Raw genomic sequence first — 16,753 nt, forward strand, 5'->3', positions numbered from 1 at the left:
GATTGTATGCCGTGCGATGTAGCGTATTTATAGAAACGTACCGCGTAAAATTGACAACAATTATTTATTCGTAAGGGCCCCTCTATTCATATTACATCTCTCTGTGTACTGATATTTGAATGTCAATTATTTCAACATGTGCAATTAAATTGTGAAGTGTATTTGATACATGCTAGTGAATTAATATTTTTAAAGCACACTTTCTGCAGTAGACCTTTTTACATTGATAAAACTTTTTTAGAAAGTTTTGTAATCTCCAACCCTAACTAAAATACGTCTATGTTCCAAGTTGAGAAAGTACACCAAATTTGGAATATTACAAATTGAAGACTAGTAATCCTTAAACCTTGTTTACCAGTGAAAATTGATTTTTTAATGATGAAAGAGTAATAATCACTAGAAAAACGACTAATTTGATCCACTTTGCAGTTTTTTAACCCAACTTACCCTATAGTAGCGGTACTTTTTGACGAAGTATGTTTTAAAGAGTGACTTTTAAAAAAATAATTCTTTGATTTTTTTTAAATCGTAGTGTGTATCGTCGAAGGCAAAACATCTTAAGTCGAGGACTACCCATATATATGATTGTTGATGATCTAATTTTAGCTCAATCTCGAAAATTTATTAAAATTGTGGATGTTCTGTTTTAACTTTCAATATTTAATTTTAATTTTAATTTAATAATTATGATTTTAATTTGGATATTTGAATTTAATTTTAATATAATAATAATAGTTTTAATTTTGATATTTAATTTAATTTTTATTTCGATATTTTGTAGGCTACTGTCCCAACTAAGTTTGCCTTCGTTGGCTTGGTCAGTACGCTCCATAAATGAAATGGTGGACAGTTGGTTTAAAAAATGCAAGACGAAATCACTGGAATAAACCTGTCATAAATGTGGGAATACGTTTGGAAAAGGACATTTGATAAGAACCAAGTAGTTTATTCTTTCTTTGACACTTTATATGTCTTATTGCCAGCATCTCCAATGTATGCCAACCCTCTATATAAGTTATATCAAATTTATATTTCAGTCAAATAGAATGTAGATCCTGAATGTTTGGATTGAATCTTACTATCCTGCAAGTTATTTCACCACTCCTTGATAACAATGAAGAAATAAGTTCTGCCTATTTTTAGTAACCAGTGTGCATAAATTCACACATTTTCAAAAACATAGTTTCACCATAAATATGCATCCTTTTAGAAATCGAAAACACCTTAAATTCTTTACGTTATTCATGTATAAAATCCAACTAAAAAGACTAGATGAGCCATTTATATAAATGCCCAAGAGAGTTAGACTGGTTGTAAATAACTACAGGGAAATGGAGGATTTAAATATTTCCGACATCATTGCAATTTTAATACTACATATCGATATCTGTGCATCAAGCCATCGACATGTACAATCCACGGTACAGCAAAATTCGTTGAAAATTAGGTTTTTTTTTTAATTTTTGTAAATAATCTTGGTTTAATACATTTCTTTTAGAATACGTCCGTCAATATTTAAAAATATTCTACCATGGCCCACAATGACTATTTTAGATAGGTCGATGATCATGAGATAAGATAGGACACATTCATGTGAACTAATGAAGACAATTTCCTCAGCACATGTACATATGTTAATCAGTGACATGATTCAGTCAAACACTATAAAATGTAAATTTCACTTCTACAAATGCTTTAATAGTATAAAATCGATGCACAGAATGAAAAATTTGATAAAATATAAATACAAATGTATAAGCGTTCAATATGAAAAATGAGAAATTTTATAAGTTCGAAAAAAATTACATTTTATTATTCTATAATAAACAAAATAGTTAAATCATAATACTACAAAATCTGCGATGCATTTTTATCCAGATTTCTTTGGAATAAAGAAAGTTCTTTTTCTGGACATTTTTCGTCTTTTTATTTCTAATTCATGCAGTTTCGAATATACATCAGTCCAGATCTCATTTTGTTCTTCTTCTGGAATTACTTTTCTGTTAAAAAGAAAAGTCACAATTTTGTTAACAATATTTAAATATTATTCACATATTAGGTAGCATAAGTATATATAATATACATATAATCTTGGTTAAATACATTTTTTTTAGAATAGAATATATTATATATGTATACCTGTATTCATCCATTAAATCGTATTTTTCCCAAGGCCTTGAGAATTTCTCCAACCACATTCTATCTTTTTTAATTTGACTTTGCTGAAGTTTTGAAATGCCTTTCATGCCGCTCCGTGCCCATCTAAAATCCCATGGTTTTGGTTTCATCACGACCTTCACAAAATCAAAGGATAAGTAAGATATGCTCCAAGTTAATCACATATTGAAAATTAATAATTAAGACACATACCTGTAAAGGGTTAACTGGTACTTCGGAGCCTTCTGGAAGAATTTCAACTTCCATATCAGGGTCAAATGTACTGTATTTTGGCAAAGCGTCTCTCAAATATCTAAGATCTTCATCTAGACGTTTTTCAAGGCGCACAACTTGTATATTTTGAACTACGGGATCGTACAGATTAATGCGCATCTGAAATTGTCATATTTTAGTACAAGTCACAAGGAAATGTTTGAAATGAAAAAGTAGACATTGCGCATATATGATATTTATATAAATAATGATCAGAAAATTAAATACAACTATAATAGAAATACAGTGAAACTATTACAAAATGAAAATAATATGAATTACCTCAATGGGTTGGTGGTCGATTACATTTCGTAGAGTGAATTCAGCTCGTAGTCCGCAATTCTCTCTTAGAATGCAAATTCCAACAAATCTATTAGTTTTACCTTGGGCATGACGATCAGAGTATTTAACGGCAAGAATGGATCCTAAAACGACAAGTAGTATTCAAATATTTAAAATCAATGCAATTGTTATGTTACTAAGGAAACAAATAAATGTACAAGTCAAGTGAAATTTTTAAATTACTAACCAACGTAAAATTCTGGTATATCGACTTTTTCTCTTCGATTCATCATATCAATACGTTCCAATTTCTCTCTGATGTAATTGCGACGCAACGGGTCAGGATCAGGTAAAAATTCAGGATATATAAACCTAAATTCTAAAGGGGCCATCGATTTGCGTCCTTTCCTTTTATCGCTTGTACTATCTTCAGTTTTCGGTACGGTGTCAGCGATTGTTGCACTGTTCCGAACATACTTCAATCCTAAAAAAGCAACTTTCAATCACTAAGTCATTTGAATTGCCATTTTATCAGGCAATACGACACATTTCACATGCAAGTTGACTTAACCTCAAAATAACACATATATGAATGTAAAAACCAAAACAAACGCTACGCACGTGGGGCAAACTTGGAAAAAGATGTAATTTCTGACGAGAAGATGCTGCGGCACAATTTTAAAGCCATTTCCAGTCAATTTTTGACAGTTAATATTACATACGAGCGCTCATACTGTTGAGATCTGATCTAAATTAAACGCATCTTACAGCCATGTGCTTTTTCTACGTGCTATGTCCACTATTTTCCATGGCTATTATTTTGTGTTTGCCATATTTACTGTATTTTTCTAACTGAAATTGACATAAGTTATAATCAAAATAAATAAATTCTGAACTTAGTCAAATACCTGAGCTTTTAATGCCAGTGAGTTCACTTTATTGCGATGAATTAAATTCATTTTATTGATGAATTTATTGATTTACTCCGGATTTGAAATAATGCCCTGATTATGGACAGCAATGTGTGGACGTTTCTGAACTGCGATCATTCATGTTGAGGAAGTTCTCGTCGATTTGTTTTTATTTTGTGTTTTAGACGCTTGTAAAAGTTCTCGATGTAGATATCTCTCGTATAATTGTTTCAGTCGATAGCTACATATAATTATAACCACGACATCAAGAAACAATACATCATAATTTGAAATCTTATTTAGCAGAATTCATTTGGAAGCAACGGGTTGAACAATGTATTTGAGTTACTTTTGAACGAATAAAATACTTTCCATCCTCCATTTCGTAATGAATGAATATTTTTTTTAATAGCTCCATGCAAATGTAAAATATTTGGTTTTTGGTTTCAATTAAAGAGAGGAATTGTAGTAAGTCAAGTAAAAATTCGTATATTCAAAATGCAAACTAAAGTAAACAAATAATTGAATGATTCAAATATTGAATAGTTAGTTTTAAAATATTCAGAAACAGGTTAAGAAATGTTCAATACATTATTAAAATTCAGTCAGAATTTTAATTTGGTACATATAATCGAATTTTCTGTAGATCAAAAAACAAAAGTTCCTATATTAGAATTTGAGATCCCCAATTCTTTGCGGAGACTATTCTGCAAAAAATGATCTCACGCACGTCACTAAAATCTCGATCACGAAACACCTGGCTCATAAAAACTCCATCATGCGACATATTATACTAGCGAGAATTAGAGTGCCAGATATTTCATATTCGCGATTTTTGTGCGCGCAATCGCAATTTGCGCAATAATTCGTTTACCCCCCAATTCAAACGCATTCGTTATAATTCGAAATATTTTTCCTAGCTTTGCGCTAATATGCAGCAATTGGAATCTTCGCGTGTTTGATCATTCCAGACTTGTAAAATTGCACGAATTCCGTCGCAAATAGAACAAAGGTCGTATCGCTCGGTGAACCGAATTAGCGAAATGTGCGCGTTTGAATAAAAAAATAAAAAGTGGATGCGCAGATGCGCGTGTGTGCGTGAGCGGGCGCGTGTGTGTGGCAGAACGAGCGGAGGTGTGGACGCGATCGGTCGTCGGCGAGTCGGTGAGTCGACGAGTCTGTGTTGGCGGCAGAAGCTGTGACAGCGCGCGTTATGGTGTCTGGCGACTCGGAACCACAGAGGCGCGCCGACGCTCCCCCTTGCGCCCCCTGCCCCCTCCGCCCCGCCTTGGACTCTGCGGAAGCGGCCTCGCCCCCGCCCCCGCCCCCGCCTCCGCCCCCGCAGTGACGCCTCCGCCCCGGACTCCCGCCTTCTTTCGCCCCGCGCCCCCCCGCCCGTGAGTATGTTTGGCCGAAACCCCCCCACTCCACCCCACCCCATCCCCGTTCCCGCTTCGACTTCTTTCTGGTCGCATATAAATAATGTATCGGCGGCGGTCGATCGCTAAATATAACCGATCGATCGCCCGCCCGCAGCTCACGTTCACGTTCCTCGACATAACCTCAAACGGCAACGCTGTCGACAACCCTGAGCGGAAGTCAGGTCTCGACTGGAGACCACGCATAAACAAACACGAATTGTGCGCGCGCATGCGCACTCGCACTCGCACTCGCCCTCACACTTGTTTTCCGTATCAATTCCAAATCGAATTAAATACTGTATTCATTTTTTTTTTTTTTAAACTTGCAGGTAAAAATCGAATTTGACATTGACCCCAAATATCAGAATTTGTCGTAGCCCAAAAAAAAAATATATTGAGTTTTTGAATTATTTTTCTATTGATATTATTAATCCAATTTTTTTTTTAAATATTTATTCAAATACTGCAGGGTTTTCCAGGCTGCGGTACGCGGGCCGCATGCGGCTCACGACCTAATTTTGTGACGTCTGCCTAATTTACGCAATAATTTAAATCATTCAACTGTGAAATAATCGATATAAATATCCGATAGAATATTTTCCTATTATTGATTGTAAAAATAAGTTAATTTCGCTTTCACATTCCAAACAATTAAAAATTGACATAACGAACGGGTGGCGGAAAGTCAAACTTATAAGGCTACTTACCACTATATGTCACTGTCTGAAAATTTTCGCATTCTTAAACGTGTATATTACGTTTATTTTTCACCCACCAATCGGAAACGATTTAAATTTCTATCAGTGACCAAACCGCGCAAAATGGCAAAGTTTCAAACCGATCGGAAGAATGCAGGAATATTGCCTGAACCATTAGCGAATTGAAAAATATAAAAGCTTGTAAAAAATAATTGAATTTCATTTAAATGTTATAGGCAAGTAAAGTGAAGTTTATATTAATACAAAATAAAAAGATTTTAAAAATAGTGCCTGATCTTAAATTTTTTTGTCTCGGGTTCGTTTGCTGGTATAGAAAAAATAATTCAAATAAAATTTCAATTTGAATGTAACTTGTCATTCAAATAAGATAAACAATCATTGTATCTTATCTACAGCAAGTTCTTAATGTTTCAAACAATTCAATTCGTATACTATTTTTATTATTCTATAAAACTTTATTCCGGTCCTCGGATTACTTAAAGTTGAACAGCCCTGATATAGATACTTTCGTAAATAATTCATTCTGTATACATATTTGAAAGCTTTAATATTTTCACATGTTAAAAAAATTAAATTAAAAATTCACACCGAAGAAGTCAAACTTGACACTTGTCATAATATTTAATCAGTCATTTCATGGTTTGATATTTTAATTCGAGTGTTTTATGTACATTGGAATTTTTCAGTGTTCGCATATTTTCTTCTATGATTAATTTTTAAACCGTGTTGATTTTTTATTAATCATTCGACGTTACATTTCAGAATATCGGCATAGTCAAGATGGTAGAGGAGAGGCAGGAACTTCGCTTGTATGACACGGAATCGTCGACGCGTCGACCTGCGACGTATTGTTCTATTTGCACGTGCTGTAACGAGTTCGATCGAAGTCGAATGCGACGCCGTTGTCGCAGCGAAGGTCTGGAACGATCTCCCTACGACATCTCGGCGTATTCGGAAGCGTGGCCGCCGTCGAACACCCAATCCCAAAATTTCAACAATTGCCTAGGTATGAATGACTGCGTCGAAACGCGCAGACAGCCTGCCGACTCCGATAGAAATTACTTTGCGAAATATCCTCAAGCAAAGGACTGCCATGACCACTACGTTAAACAAAACACTTCGGAACCCCCGGCGCAATACGGTGCTTGCAAACAGAACGGAGATTGTTTGAACGTCCAGTCGAAACCGAGCGGCAGACTGTCACCTTATAAATATAATTCGAGTAAATCTAAATACGCGTCTAGGAATAGCGACAGTGTGAATCGATGGCGGGATCCGCAAATTATCTACGCTAGCAAATTGATCGAGAACGAAGAACCGCACTTGTTCACGGTCGACGAGTATCAAGAGAAGTATTCAAACATCGAAATAGAAAGGCCTAAATCTGAAGGGCCTCAACATAAAACGCCTCTCAAGTCGATCCTTATAAATAACACTCGTAGAAGTGCGTCACCCAATTTCTTCAGAAAAACGAAGAGTAGACCTACTACAGATTGGAGCGAAAGCGGTGAAAAATACACAGACGGACGCAGGAGAGTTAGAGCTCACAGTGAATCTGAAAGCAATGCACATTTCACAAGAAATTGGTTTGTAGTTTGTGATTGAAAGCTATTAAATTAAATAACGCTTAAACATTATGAGTAATGGTTGTTTTTTCTCTCTTTATTATTTCAGCTGTAGAGATAGTCCTTGTTGTACGGCCGTGATGAAACGAGCGCGGGATGAATCATCGCCCGTTCGTACGTATCCTCATCTGCAAGTTTCCAGAGACTCGGTCGTTGCCGTCCAAAATTACCTCTCACAGAAAGCCAAGATGAATTCGGGCACGCCGTCGAATTATGAATGTAACGGCCATCGGGTGACGTGTAGAGACGTCGGTGTGGTCAGTTTTTCATCTTGATAACTATATACTAATGTAAAATTAATTGGGTTGGTTCGAAGAATGTCGCACGTATGTGTGTCGAACTGGAAATAGAAAATCTATTCTTATCCAGTAATACCCACATGCTTCGAAATAAATAAAGGTCATCGTCTACTGTTGTGGCTCGGGGCGGGGGTTAATTGGTCTCTTTCTAAGTAGTTTATTTGCGGATTTTGAATTATTTTCAATTGTGTATTCGCGAAGGGGGCTTGACTCATCAGCTCCGCAGTCGGCCGAGAGTAATCGAAGAGATATAACATTTTTGTATTGCGAAATAATCGTCAATAGTTTTACATTTTAATTTTATATTTGAAATAATTCAAAGGTGGCGATAAGTGTTGTTTGATTTTATTATATTTATACAATGATTGGTTTGTTAATTTTTGTTTTATTTGTAGGGCGAGTGGTCAATATATGACAACGTGACTGCGGAGCCGACTGTGAATAAACGATCCACTAACAAAACTAGTAATAATAGACATCCGTTCCTTAAAGGGAAACAGCCGCCAGCAAAAATTAAATCTAGACTACTCGCAATCAAAGCGAAAAAGGCTCTAATGGAGGCTTATTCGACAGGTTCTGATGTTAGTGAAGAGTAAGTTTCAATACTGTGTGATATCATCAATGTATTACTAAGCTGCAAAATGCTCATATGTGTATGTTTTTGATGATTTCAGCGAACTTAGCGATAACGAAGATGCGGCGTCGAAAGCTTCAATGGACCGGGACTCGGACATGTCCATAGAACCTGCCGATCAGCAAGAATGCCTGACGAGCGATTCGGGTCCGAGCGTTTCTTCGGTGAGCGATTCGGCTTCGTTGAATGGCTTATCGTCGGCATTGATAGCTGGAGCTGTCGTCACTCCGAGTAGGTTTTACACGTGTAAGGAATATTTCGTTGGATTTCAATCTCGGAACTTACTATGTGCTGTTTGTTTGTTGTAGATGAAGACTGTTTTGCGTCTATGTTGCGGCCGTCGTTGTTTCCTCACGTACCTCCGTATTTGAAGTTTGTATCGCACGATGCTACACCTCTTAGACCACCTTCGCCTGTTCAGCGTCACTTGCGCTGGAAGCTCACAACGATAACGCCTGTAGTCGTTAGAAAAACCCTTCTTAATTCGGGATTCAAATTAGTGCGAAGTGAGTGCGCTACACAGGGAGGTAATCATACACACTGCAAATGCTTTTTTTTTTAACTTTAATCTATCATTTATCATTGGAACTTGAATTAATTTGCTATGAAAAATAAATACGTATTCTATTGGCGACCTTGTTTGTTTCTAAATTTAAAAAATGAGTTTATCTTTCTTTAGTAATTAAATTTTAATCTAATAGTATAATTGAATAAAAGTAATAGTAGTATCTTTGAATAAAAGTATTTTTATCGTATTTTTTTTTTGTATTATGAGTGTCATGTCACGTTTTGTGTTGATTCATGTTCCACTTATAAAAACGTCATGTGCTTTAGATTCATTTCTACTAGTGGATTTTCATAGAATTAATAGTAACATCTAAAATATTTTATTTTTGTTATTTGGAATTGTAGTTTTGAATCATAAAATAATAATTATTTTTATATATATTTTTTCATTTAGTGAAAGTTTTCAATCATATTTTCATTTAATTTTCCCAACATAATTTTATATGATTATGTTGTTAGAAGTATTATTTACTTTTCTGCTTTTTGCATACAACTATAATACTTTTATTTTTGACTCTTTATTTTTATTAGTATTAAAAATGTAGGCAAATTTTTTAACAAGTTTTATTCTTTATATGAGTATAAAATTATGCTAATTTTTAATTTGTTATTAATTATAAAACATTTTTTTGTAATATAATTTTTATTTTAGAATCCATGGATTGGGTTGGAACATGGGGTAAACACATGAAATCTGTATGTTTTAAAGGTTTAAAAGAATCTCAAAAAATCAATCACTTCCCGGGCACTTTTCAAATCGGCCGTAAAGATAGACTTTGGAGAAATCTTCATAAGCTGATGATAAAATATGGTTCTAAGGAATTTGGTCTAATGCCTAAAACTTATGTTCTTCCGCATGATTTAAAAGCTTTAAAATACGATTGGGATAAATATGCTGCCTTAAATGATAAATGGATCATTAAACCGGTTTGTTTGCATTACATTCTTATTATGGGTTATTTCGTTTTTTAGAATTGCATAATTGATTATGGATGGTTTTTTTTTGTAGCCTGCGTCTGCTCGTGGTACGGGAATCAAGGTTGTGGCCCGTTGGGCACAAATACCTAAAAGGAGACCAGTGGTTGTTCAGCATTATATTGCACGTCCTTACCTCATTAACGATAGCAAATTTGATATGCGTCTTTATGTAGTTGTTACATCAATTCATCCGCTCAGGATCTATTTGTATCCGGACGGCTTAGCAAGATTCGCTTCAGGTTCGTTCCACAAATTTTTTATTATTTTTAAAATTTATAATTTAATTTAAAGTATATTTTTTTAAATTATACAGTGAAGTACAGCGATGAGAATAATAGTTTACAAGACAGATATATGCATCTCACAAACTATTCCATTAACCGTTTATCAAAATCATACACTCATAATCAGGACGCCGGTGCTTGTCAAGGTCACAAATGGTGAGTTTGTGTATTGTATGAATTTGTGTTTAATAATGCAGTTAATTTTTTTGATTTACGTATGTGAAGTAGTATAATAGACTTGATATGTTTTGCTGGCATATAATAGTGTAATTTATTTAACCAAATTAATATTTTATCAAAGTGCATTGTTCTTATATGCTTATGACAACATCTGCAGGACCCTCCAAGCACTCCTAAATTATTTGAAAAACGAAAGAGGAGTGAACACTGCACAATTGTGGAATTCAATGAAAGATTTAGTCATAAAGACAATACTTAGCGGGGAATCTAGTATTAGCTGCCTAACTAAAGCTAACATTGGTTCACGCTTTAATTGTTATGAATTATTTGGCATAGATGTTCTATTAGATGAAAATTTGAAACCGTGGCTTTTAGAGGTTTGTATGTGCTTACTTACTTGTTTTCTGTTGTATTTATTTTGATTCTCTTTTTTTTGTTTTTATTTTTTTATTTTGATTTATTATTGTTTGTTTATTGTGTGAAAATTATTATTCCAGGTTAATATCTCACCAAGCCTTCATAGTGCCTCACCTTTAGACTTGCATGTAAAAGGTCCCCTAGTTTCATCGTTACTGAACATGGCCCAATTTCACGTCCCGTCTAAAATCAATATGGAAGAACTGCAAAAAGAAAAAGTATTACAAATCTTCAATCTCATTCTATATATTTACATAATCTGCAACTTAATAATATGTATTCCGTTATTATTGTTTCAGACTGTAGGTCCCGTTCTTCATGATAAAAGATTGTATACAGTTCATTTATCTAAAGAGGAAAAAGTAAAACATTCACATTTTACAGAATTAGATAATAGGAAGGATGTTAGTAATACTTGCATATAACATTTTTTTAAATGCTGTATTTTATTTGTGTATTTATTGCAAATTATTTTTTATAGTATTTAGAAGACATTCTCACTAATTTGACTCCTGATGACGTTCGTCATCTAATTCAAGCCGAAGATGAACTCACTCAAAAGGCAACTTTAGAAAGAATATTCCCAACTGCGACATCTTACCCATATTTGGAGTATATGGCTGGTCCTAGATATTACAATAGATTATTTGACGCTTGGGAATATAAATATGGCAATAATAGGAAGGCTGGTAAGTTTGATATCTTTATATAGATACGTATATAAAACAAAGACCATTCGTTATGTATTCGTTTCTGATTGGCTTTCGTCAAATTCGTTTCTGATTGGCTGACTTCAAACTCGTTTCTGATTGGTTTCGTTAAATATTCAAATTAATTCGATTCAAATAAATGAAAAAACAAGCAAATGAATGTTATGAATACCAAGCGAAGCTGAGTGGAACCAATAGTAATATTATGTGTCGATATTTTTTCGAGAATTAGTATTTATTTTGATTATTATACATATATTTCTTTATATCCTTTTTTCCAGGTGTTAAACGACTTCAAGAGCTTTGTGAACAAGGAGTACATTTAGAAGTGCCCCCCATGCCTGCTAAGGTATGAAACAAAATTTTATTTGTTTTGAAAAGTACAATATTTAATAATTGATGTAATAGTTGTCGATCAACTCAATTTATGTTATTTAAATAAATTTGTTATTATTTTTTTTGTTTTGTGTAGTTAAACCATATTGTTGTTAGACATATAAGTTACAAATAAGGTGTAAAATAATGATGCTATGTGCCCCCCCCCCCCCCCATTGATATATGACTAGATGCATTTTTATTTGTAACATTTCTGTACATAAAACGTGATCTTGCTGAATCAGGCAACTTTAAATTTATATATTGGCCCTTTTGCTGCAGACTGTCACTTGACAAGATTATAAAGTATTGATTTACCGTTGGTACATAGTGAAAGGGTCAAGATTTAATTATAGCATTGAATTCTTTCATGAAAGAATTTTTCAGGTCTCTTTTCGGGAGTCGACAAGTGGTAAGTGATAATAACATAGGCTAAATTTGTATTTGGGAAATTTGATCTTTCCTACATCAAGCATGTTTTGACTAGATCTACTTTTATTTACCGAGGATTACTACTTCACTTCACTACTGACTTTTTTTAGATTATATGACGTATGTTATTAGTTGATTTTTTGAAGATTTTCAGGACAATTTGGGTTCAAAATTTGTACGTTAATTGATATACATAGCTATTTTTTTATATTTAATATGTTAACTAGATTAAAGCTATAATGTTCTTCTCATGGATGGTAATATTTAAAATATGATTTTTAATACATTTTACTCTCATACATACTTACATACATCTATAGTGAAATTTTTTTACATTTAAATTTAGATAATGTTGATTAGATTTCTATAACTTTGATTAATTGATAAGACATGTACTTTTGAAGGTAAGATTATATATGTATATGCATGAATCAAGGAAAGAAGATACATACTATGTATTATTATTTGTGTTGATATATACATATATATATATTTATTTAAGGTTTAGTTACATAAACTATCAGAATTAAATGATTACTCATTTGAATTATTACATTTTACAATAAAGTTAGTTTGTTTTCTAATTATCCTATTTGAACATTTGTGATATTTACATACATACGTATACACATATATGTTTTTGCAAATTGTCACTTTCATTATATAGAAGTTTTTGAGTGAATTTTCAATTACATTATATATAATGTGTATTATTGCAATATTATAGCCATTATACATACATAGTTTGAACATAAACTTAATTCATTTAAATTTATTCAGATTAAAAAATCCATCTAAATTGCTTATATCAACTTTTGCTTGTAGCGAAGGTTTCTTATACATTACAAAGATTGCATTATTGTATTATTAAGATTTTTACTTCTTTTAAAATACTACTTATTAATGCTTGTTAAAGGACGAATTCAAAAAATATTTTATTTACATACTTATTATATCTTTAAAATGTTTTTGAATTAAATTTGTATTGTTTTTGAATAGGAATATAAAAATTACACATTATTGTTAAACATGAAGATAATACCATGATTTGAAATGTTAAATGTGTTAAATTTTTGATGTTGTCAGGCAAGCGTCGTGTGCGCTTTAAGGGCCGCATACTGGGGTTATAAAGATGTCGCCAACAGTAAGTTACTGTATCAGTGGTAATGATTGAAAAATCAAATCAGATTATACAGAGGAATAATTAGAAAATCGATGTGTACAATATTAAACCGCTTGTGTTAACCATAGATTATGAATAATACGATTCTTTTTTGATTTTCGTTATTTAGTGCTGTAAAATATAAAATGTTATTTATTCTTATACCGTCCCAAGTATTTTTATACCCACCCCAGTAATGTCAGATGATATTGTTGTTACGTAGGTGCTAATTATTTGAAATTTTTTATAGGAAATGTAAGGCGACATGTCTTCAATATTTGAATAGATTTATGTAGATAATAAAAATATATACTTTTAATATTTAGCATTCTTACTGTATTTTTCCATGATATGTGAGTACTTTTTAAATTTTCATTTATTTTTGTACATATGTATTAAGTAAAATATTATGTGAAAAAAAATATATAGCGAGGAATAATTGTATATATTATTATAAATACTTTTAAAAAATAATGTTTTTCTTGAAGATTATTATGATTATTCAATTTCAATTTATATAGTGATCTTTCAATAGATGATAAGTTGTACCTGTAGACTGATGTTGTGTCTTATGAATCTTAAGTTTCTTATACAATTGTAGTTTATAAGAAAATATCTGTTAAAATTAGTTAATTATACATCTAAATTAGCTTAGAAGCTTTTTAATCGATTTAGCAACTAAGCAATAAGTCAATTCAGATACGGATCACGTAGAGTTGATTGCATATGGAAATATGTATCTGAATCAATTATGTAAATTGATTAAAAAATTAGTATTAGAATAGTATGTATTCATCATATACCTCGTAGAATTTTCACAATACAATAATATATTACGAACCGTTAGATTAAAATGAATTATTATTACATTTTACAACTCATTTATACATAATTATATAAATTTAGTTGATATTTCATATAGAGTTAGTTTTATAGTATTTCTAATAGTGGATGTGGTGGTAAAATCTCTTTGAATGTTTATAGAATGATGAAGAAGAGAGTGGGGAAGCGACTTCGCCGATGCAAGAGGAGTGTAGGCCGACGTTTGAAGCGGCTCCGGAGCAGGAAGCCCAGGAACCGCCGGCGGTTGTACACGAATGTTCATCGGAAGGAAGACACATAGTCGGAGAGTTATGCTTGATTTGTAGACCCGCCATAAATTTGCTGCTTCAGAATGAGGGTCAGCCAATTCAGGTTCAGCAACACGCCTAATATTCATTACTAAAAGACTGTGTATAATGATAATTAAAATTAAAAATTGTTTTTCTTCTATACATTCGTAAATATATAATATATTTCGGGTCATCAATTTGATCTACGCTTTCTTATCTTTTCTTTTTAGATTTTGTTTCTAATTCGACATTAAATGAAGTATTCTAATTATTGTAAAGGATAAAGTCACGTTCGTTTTTTAGATGCTGTTTTTTTAGATAGTTAATTTGACATTTATCTTGGAATAAGCCACCAGTATTTATTTATATAATTTTTTTGTCATAATATGATGTATATTATGATGGCTTGAACTTGAAGTAATTATGTTAGTTCATCAAATTGATCGACTGAATAATTGTTATTTATAAATGATTGTTAAATAATGCATAAAATGTAGGTGAATTCTAAATGTGTTCATAGACAACTTATTATATTTATTTCTCTGATGAGTAAATGCTGTAATATTTTAACTATGTCCTGTTTGGAACCGTTGTTTTCAATAGTTTTCTTTTGATAGATTATGAATTTTGTTTGTAACAATTCTCCAGGTTTATTTTGTGTTCCGATTAGCTTCTTATTTTTTTGACAATATCTAATTTGTAGATCTATGATCTGTAAAATGCTTCTTAACAAAAACACATGTATGAAGGTTATGTGTAGAGAGTTTTAAATGTCTGAATCCATCACATGTGTCTAATTCCAATTATAAGGAATATTTCGCCAATTTGAAGTGTATATTTTTATCTTGAGATTACATTTATCTTCTACCCTCAGAGTATTTGCATGTTACTGAAATTAAGTTATTCATTTTAGTTTTAATTTTATTTATATATTCTCTTCTTTTTTGACATTTTCTTCTATACATATCCCTAGAAATAAAACATGGGGTTTTTTTCAATCTATAATATTATGCATATTGAAATTTGATTATATTCACATATTCTCACATAAAGGTTGCTTAATTTATTTTCTTTCACATGTTTTTTATAAACACAGATGAATAATATTAGAATAAGTACGAAATAGGAGACCGTATCCGAAGGAACCCCACTTACATAGCATTGTGTAAGCGAATATTTAATTGATTTACTTTTATTATTTTTTATTTGCTAATGAGCTGAGTATTGTTGCCTTATTTATTCCAATTTTGTTTCAAAATTTAGATAATCTTATACGCTAATTAATCAAAAATCTGAATTTAGGTATTTAAAAATATTGTTATTTAATGTGAACGTAATTTGTATGCAATGAAACTCTGTTTTCAGGGTAAAATAAAAAAAGAATAGTTACATAGATTGAAACGTTTCCTAAGTAGCGAGTGATCGTAATTCACAATTCAATTGCAAATGTATAAAATAATGAAAGACTTAATAATGTAAATTTGTGTTAGAGAAAAATATCTTGTCAAATATCTTCTGAATGCATTTTTTTATTATGATGGATCGAATGTTGGAGAAAATATATGATTTAATTTCCTCCCTTCGTTGACTTTTTTTTCAACTTCATTTGACCATTTCCTTAACTCTGTTCCAATAAACATTTTGCACGTTAAGTGCTAAATTCACATAAAACCTTTATATGTACATACATAACAGTTAATCCCCATGTAACATGGTAAACCAGTTTCGTAAGCAAACGGAAAAAAATGTTAAAAAGTGTATTAAATCTACAACTAAGATTCACATACTTGGGTTTGTTTGACTTTGAGTATACAGTTCTATATTTTATAGACTTTATGGCATTGAATTTGATATAAGTCGTTACTTATTGCCCGTTTTGTTTTCAAATGTAAAAAAAAAGAATTTGGATATACGTTTTTATCAGACAATATTACTGTGACAAATTCATCATAGAAAACCGTTTGGACAACTATTTTTATTTTAGCTCACCAATGTACATATCGTCCCGTGGACACGAGAGATTTCAAAGTACACAGTAAATAGTTTAATGTTCACATATCGGACAGCCAGCCCCGAATGACCGAACGGTCCAATCCGCTGGACTTTTATACCCAACGCAGTGAGATCTATTGGTCGATTAGACGCGAGACCTTATTGGGCGTTGAGCGCCGCTCTTTTATACGATGATTCTCGATCGCTGATGTGAGTGCTGGTC

At 32.3% G+C, this 16,753-nt stretch overlaps 2 protein-coding genes across 5 annotated transcripts; one reads left to right on the plus strand and one right to left on the minus strand.

Annotated features, from left to right (window-relative positions):
• Positions 1 to 768: 768 nt before the first annotated feature.
• Positions 769 to 9,573, minus strand: mRpL19 (mitochondrial ribosomal protein L19). Of its 2 annotated transcripts, none has more exons than XM_077445085.1 (6): positions 9,563 to 9,573; positions 2,960 to 3,196; positions 2,713 to 2,855; positions 2,371 to 2,550; positions 2,140 to 2,294; positions 769 to 2,000 (listed from the first exon to the last, which is right to left on the minus strand). In XM_077445085.1, exons 2-6 carry the CDS (start codon positions 3,102 to 3,104, stop codon positions 1,871 to 1,873), a joined length of 753 nt encoding a protein of 250 aa, XP_077301211.1. In that variant the 5' UTR covers positions 3,105 to 3,196; positions 9,563 to 9,573; the 3' UTR covers positions 769 to 1,870. The 2 variants fall into 2 exon arrangements, with proteins under 2 accessions (XP_077301211.1, XP_077301210.1); XM_077445084.1 differs by lacking the exon at positions 9,563 to 9,573 and adding an exon at positions 3,334 to 3,663.
• Positions 4,563 to 16,119, plus strand: LOC143921719 (uncharacterized). 3 transcript variants are annotated; one of them, XM_077445081.1, is made up of 15 exons: positions 4,563 to 5,020; positions 6,526 to 7,349; positions 7,438 to 7,645; positions 8,083 to 8,279; positions 8,362 to 8,552; positions 8,630 to 8,848; positions 9,541 to 9,815; positions 9,898 to 10,105; positions 10,180 to 10,306; positions 10,488 to 10,707; positions 10,828 to 10,965; positions 11,047 to 11,151; positions 11,229 to 11,436; positions 11,739 to 11,806; positions 14,411 to 16,119. In XM_077445081.1, exons 2-15 carry the CDS (start codon positions 6,544 to 6,546, stop codon positions 14,636 to 14,638), a joined length of 3,198 nt encoding a protein of 1,065 aa, XP_077301207.1. In that variant the 5' UTR covers positions 4,563 to 5,020; positions 6,526 to 6,543; the 3' UTR covers positions 14,639 to 16,119. The 3 variants fall into 3 exon arrangements, with proteins under 3 accessions (XP_077301207.1, XP_077301209.1, XP_077301208.1); XM_077445083.1 differs by having other exon boundaries at positions 4,567 to 5,020; positions 8,630 to 8,827; XM_077445082.1 differs by having other exon boundaries at positions 4,710 to 4,787.
• Positions 16,120 to 16,753: the final 634 nt, after the last annotated feature.

This window comes from Arctopsyche grandis, chromosome 13 (assembly GCF_051622035.1).
Source record: "Arctopsyche grandis isolate Sample6627 chromosome 13, ASM5162203v2, whole genome shotgun sequence".
NCBI lineage: Eukaryota > Metazoa > Arthropoda > Insecta > Trichoptera > Hydropsychidae > Arctopsyche > Arctopsyche grandis.

Bases quoted from the DNA above. Each gene is read 5' to 3' on its own strand.
- mRpL19 (XM_077445084.1), bottom strand. From the start codon at position 3,400: ATGGCTTTAAAATTGTGCCGCAGCATCTTCTCGTCAGAAATTACATCT. The intron at 3,197-3,333 runs GTGCGTAGCGTT...TTGCTTTTTTAG, and splicing joins TTTTTCCAAGTTTGCCCCAC to GATTGAAGTATGTTCGGAAC. The intron at 2,551-2,712 runs GTAATTCATATT...TGACAATTTCAG, and splicing joins TCGACCACCAACCCATTGAG to ATGCGCATTAATCTGTACGA.
- LOC143921719 (XM_077445081.1), top strand. From the start codon at position 6,544: ATGGTAGAGGAGAGGCAGGAACTTCGCTTGTATGACACGGAATCGTCG. The intron at 9,816-9,897 runs GTTTGTTTGCAT...TTTTTTTTGTAG, and splicing joins ATAAATGGATCATTAAACCG to CCTGCGTCTGCTCGTGGTAC. The intron at 11,807-14,410 runs GTATGAAACAAA...GAATGTTTATAG, and splicing joins TGCCCCCCATGCCTGCTAAG to AATGATGAAGAAGAGAGTGG.